Source organism: Asterias rubens, chromosome 14, assembly GCF_902459465.1.
Source record: "Asterias rubens chromosome 14, eAstRub1.3, whole genome shotgun sequence".
Classification (NCBI taxonomy): domain Eukaryota; kingdom Metazoa; phylum Echinodermata; class Asteroidea; order Forcipulatida; family Asteriidae; genus Asterias; species Asterias rubens.
Window position 1 is genome coordinate 12813980 of NC_047075.1, and position 5433 is coordinate 12819412.

Consider the following 5433-nt stretch of genomic DNA (forward strand, 5'->3'; position numbering starts at 1 on the left):
TTCCGATGCGACGAATGCAGTGATGGGTTTGGCCAGCCCCAAGGGTTGTGGAGACATATCAAGGTAAACCACGGCCAGATTATGTATCTGTACTGCCGGAGATGCCATTACAAAGCAACGAGATAGGAAACGATGAACCGGCATTACGCCAGGTTTCATTCGTCTCATCTTTGTGAAAGCCGCCAGAAGAAAGAGAGAGGCCGGAGCAGACACCCCCAGCTGCCTGTATGTTGGTCACCTCTGAGGGCCCCGCAAAGTCGACACCTCCGGCTAGTACGCCCCCTACTCCAATAGTGGATGTGGAAACTGCTCCTTTGGTAGTTGAAGAAGACATGCTGTCACTCTCCCCTACTCAGATCTCCCCCCTACGCCCCAGCTCTCGTCTCCACCCCCCTTCACGGCTGCGCCCGATGCTCCCCCGCCACAGTTGCGACAAAAGGAAAATCGCGCAGTATGCTGTTCATGGACAGGCTGCCCGGGTCACCACAGACATCTGAGGCTTCATCTCTCCCTGCCAGTGAGATTGTCTCGTCCGTCGCCCCCCGCTTTGTGTGTATATTTAATGAGAGTTAGAAAGATGCATTTCAATTCTTGCCGTAGTATATAGTAAGCTGTTTTTAGGTGTTCTTTGGTAGATCACATGGTTTATGTAGAGTTTATGTATTACTCAGATTATTATGTGGGGTTGACATGGGTTTTGTGTAAAACACATGGTTTATGAAGGGTTTATGTACAACTAATATTATGTAAGGTTGACATGTTTTTGTACCTATATGTTTGTACTGGTTTACTTGAGCTTCTAGAAAGATTCTTGTATTTTATTAATTACATGCACTTCCCTGTTATTGTTTTTGATGTTAAGGTGATTGGACTGGGGCAGTCCAAGCTTAGCTCGGCCTGTGTGACGGTCAGTGCATTTGCTATGTGTTTAGGAAGTTATGCAACAGCGGTTGCGCGAGCTGGTCGGTGGCTTGCATAATGGAGAGCAGTCGGGTGAGATCGCTTGCACTTCGCACATGTGGATCGCCGCTTACAGTTTTTGGAGTAGTGACCCTTTCTCAAACATCCGAAGCAGAGCCTATTTTCTTGAATGAACTTTGTCTTTTCCTCCATAGACTTGTCTCCGAACTTTGAGCACTTGTGGATGGAGTGAGCGCCATCGCAAAATGTGCAGGGGGGAGGAGGGTTGGCTTGGTTGTTAGATGCCTGAGATTGAGGAGTGGTTGAAGGAGATGGTGCGATTGGATTAGATGCTTGTGTTACCATAACTTGATGTTTTGGTTTGTCTTGTCGTGCTTCCTTCCTTTGACTCTCCTGAAACTTTAACCCAAATGGCGATGTGATCGGGTTACAGGCTACCTCAGCTTCTTCTGCTACAAAGTCACAGAAAACCTTGAAGGAAGGATACTCCTGCTTCTTCAGTGAAGTAGTCACCCGACGATTCCATCGGTTCCCGACCCATGCAGGTAGTTTAATTGCCATTTTTCTATTCTCTTCACAGTCATCTAAGATGGATAAACCCTTGACATGTGGTATGGCATCATTGCAAGCTGAGAGGAAGTCAGAATAGTCTCGAAGTGCCTTGGCATCATTATCTTCCACCTTTGGCCAGTGAGCAATTTTTTCCCTAAAAGCCCTCTGGATGATGAAGGGATCTCCAAACCTAGTGTTCAACTTAGACCAAGCATCCTTATAGGCTGCTTCATCTGAGCGAAGAAAAGCACCTTGAATCATCTTAGCTGCGGCTCCGGAGGTGTACTTTCGGAGATAAAACAACTTATCTGCAGCTCCAATATTTTTGCGTGCGATCAGCGCTGTAAATGCATTCTTCCACTCAGGAAATTGCATGGGATCTCCACTGAATATGTTTGGCTCCGGTACAGGCAGTCTTCCTAGGGAGATATTTTCCTGGAAAGCTTGCAGCATTGTCGAAAGATTAACGGGTGATGCCTTTGATGAATTGGGGGGAGTTGAACCACCAGTACTAGGAATCTGGAGACGTGCGAGTTGAGCTACTCTCTTCCTGACATGCTGGTGTTCCATGACTATCACCACTGGAGGTGTTTTGCTCTTCCTGTTCCTCTTCATATACCTTATTTCGGGCTGCAGCAATCTGCATCTCTTTCTCTGCCTTGATTTTTTCTAACTTATGCTCCTCTTCCTTTACCTTTATTTCAAATTCTGCCCGAATTTGGACCAGTTTATCATATTGGGCCTGGATTTCTTGAACTGCTTCAAATTGTGCCCTTTTTGCAGCTAGCTCAGCAGCTGCCTCAGTTTTACTTGACGAAGCATGTGATGCTTTGGAAACACATGACGAGACATGAGACTCTGTGATGCTTCCAAACACAGATGGATATTTTTTCTTGTCTAAACTAGCACGAACATTGAACAAGGCGACTGCTGTATTAAAGTATTGTTCCTTGACTTCTCTGAGTCGTTTCTTGATCAGTAATTCAATGTCCTTGGAAATCTGAGAGGCGCAATCTACTTGACGAAGAATTTGCGGATTTAGTGCTCTCAGGTTTCGTAGTTCTACATAATCATTCATTACGAAGTGAAGGCGATTGTGGATCTTGCGTAGTTGATCTTCGAGTTATTCTTCTGACACAAAGTTCTTAAGGGCGTCTCTGACTAACCGTGCTTCGACCTTCCATCTTCAGTATGCGTTGTTGAACCTTCGTTCTTTGTCTTGTATGGCTTGCTCAAGACTACTAAAGAACTGTATTTATAATGCACCTAGCATAAGTCAGTTTGAAGTTAAGTTTCCTAATAGAAAAAATGTCCGCATTGAACCTACGGTTTCTGCAACCATCTTAATGACTTGACCTTTTCAATCATTTATAAACACACCGTGTATGGTCTTTAATCATCATACAAATATATAACATAAAATAATCCTTACCGTTCACGCCTTAGACCAGCTGATAAACTTCCAGCATTCAACCCTGATCACTAAATGACTACTTCAACTCTATTTAGCCGAGACGAAATGAAATACAAATCTAGAATCATTTTTATGCAATGAAACAATGTAATGAACAGTAGCAAAATAAACAACCACATGTGCTCTCAAACCCCTAGAAAATAGACACAAATTTCTGTATAAACAGTAACGAACTATAATGCAATTGATAATACAACAATATCCATGATATAGTAGGTATCAAATAAGAACCTTTTCTTACCCATAAACACGATACGAAAGGGGGCAAGTAGCCAAACATTCATCCAAAACTAACGGATAAGTTTATGTTTTTACAACCTTCAAGCATGCCGAATAATAGAAACCCATGATTACGAGAGGGCGCTAGTCACCACTTAGACTTTTAGCTAGTGCGCCAAGCCGCCAGTTACATAAATTACTTGGCAATAAGAAGCACAACATATTTGGCAATAAGAAGGTGAAACAAAGTGATGTGAAGCTGGAAAGTGTCCACCATGAGAAGCTTGGAAGTAACAGCGATGAGAAGTCTGGAAGTCACATCCATGGTGAAAAAATGTGACAGCCAGACCGGTGGTGAACTACTTTTAACTGTCTTTAATACCAGTAAGCTTTACCCGTGGTTCTACAAATAAGAGAACAATAAAGATACAATAAGTCTACGATATGATTTACAGACAGAGATTATTATAAGAACAGAAATGACATCAATTTCCATAATCAACTCTATAATAGGCTCAGGGTCAACTCTTTACACCCAAATAATCCACTAATCATAAAAGGCTAAATCACTGGAGCAGCAACTTTACTGGCATGTAAACTAAGAGAGCAACTGGATTATTTATAGGCTCGATATAGAACAAATACAGCACTGGCAACCTTTATAATAGCCAACAACTTCTGTAAAGTACCTGGGAAACGTCTGTAACTACGGTAAAAACACTTCCATATCGTAACTGGTAAATAACATATAATTAACTTTCCCCGAGCAGGCCATGAGACCTATAAACAAGCCCAAAACTTCTCCCAATATCCCACCGTTAGAGATAACAAAATAAGAAAGGTTCTACTCACTTTATACTGCACGCACAGGGCTGGAATTAACTGGTTGATGGATGAATATTAATCTGATTTTAGGTGATTTTCGTGGAATTATTGGAGAACTTTGGTGAATTGGAATCATGTGGAATTAGCCAGTCAACAGAGGGCGCTATTTACATTTCCGCTAGAGACTTTTTTACACATGGTGAGAGTCTTAGCCATTATGAGTATGAAGGTCACTGCCATGAGAAGACTGAAAGTCACAGCCATAAAGGTGAGAGTCACAGTCGTTGTGAGTATGAAGGTCACTGCCATGACAAGTCTGAAAGTCACAGCAATGAGAAAGGTGAGAGTCAAAGCCATGACAAGTCTAAAAATCACAGCAAGGACAAAGGCGAGAGTCAGAATAATAATGAAAGCCATATGAACAATAATGAAAGCCATGTAAACAATTATGAAAGCCATGAGAACAATTATGAAAGCCATGCGAATTCTAACGAAAGTCATGTCAAAAGTTATTGCAAAAGGATGCTTGTCAAGAATAAAAGCCTGAATGGAAAGTACAAAAGTCTGAATGACAAGTTCAATAGCCATGGTGACAGATGTAAGAGATGCAACAAAGACAGGTATGAGAATCAGATAAGCAAGCAAAGGTGTATGAAGTCCTGCAAAGACGGGTATCGGAATCAGGTGCACATGTATCAGAGGAGCCAAGGGAAGTACAGAAGCCAGGTGAACGTGGTATTTTCAGTACCAATGAAAAAGTGTCCTTGTACATTAAAGAGGAAAGTGATAGAAAAATGGACATGTAAGAATGGCAGAAAGCGGCAGAAAAAAGCTAAAAGGTTGGAATCAACTGGATACATGGTAACAAAATGTAGAAGAATGACAGAAAAAGCTAGGAAACATATGATGTACAGTTACCACAAAAATGGTAAATCGATGACAAAGGTGGATAGACAACTGAATGAAAAGCAAAAGAGAAGCATATTTAGTCGTACTAAAAGAACTATTAGCCAATTAATTCATATTGAACAAAGTGAAGTGCCCAAAAATTGAGAAGAAAAAATGGAGCAGAAAAGTACAAATGTGATAACAAGAGAAAAACATGTAAAGCAGAAAAACTGAATAAGTTTGAAAATTAATCAAACGATGGCAAAACATGTATGTGTTGGCTCTGTGATGAAATTGATGAATCTGGTGCAAGGACAATACAATGTGATAAATGTTGTGTGTGGTTTCACCTTAGTTGCTCTGGTTTTTTTAATGTGACACAACGATTGATCAGTAAGACATTCACGTGGATTTGCCGCAAATGTGGACATAGTAATTACAGTGACACTTTGTTTAACAATTTTGGTATATCTACAGATGAGAATGTTTTTGACTTGGCAGGCAGTGGAATGGACAAGTGCTTTACAGATGGGTTTATGGATCAGGTGGATGCA

The 5433-nt window shown here is 41.4% G+C and overlaps 1 protein-coding gene across 1 annotated transcript; it reads right to left on the reverse strand.

Moving 5' to 3' along the window:
* Positions 1–936: 936 nt before the first annotated feature.
* Positions 937–1926, reverse strand: LOC117299167. The gene has a single exon (XM_033782628.1). The coding sequence runs from the start codon at positions 1924–1926 to the stop codon at positions 937–939; it is 990 nt and encodes a 329-aa protein (XP_033638519.1).
* Between the last annotated feature and the right edge of the window lie 3507 nt (positions 1927–5433).

Bases quoted from the DNA above. Each gene is read 5' to 3' on its own strand.
- LOC117299167 (XM_033782628.1), bottom strand. From the start codon at position 1,926: ATGCTGCAAGCTTTCCAGGAAAATATCTCCCTAGGAAGACTGCCTGTA.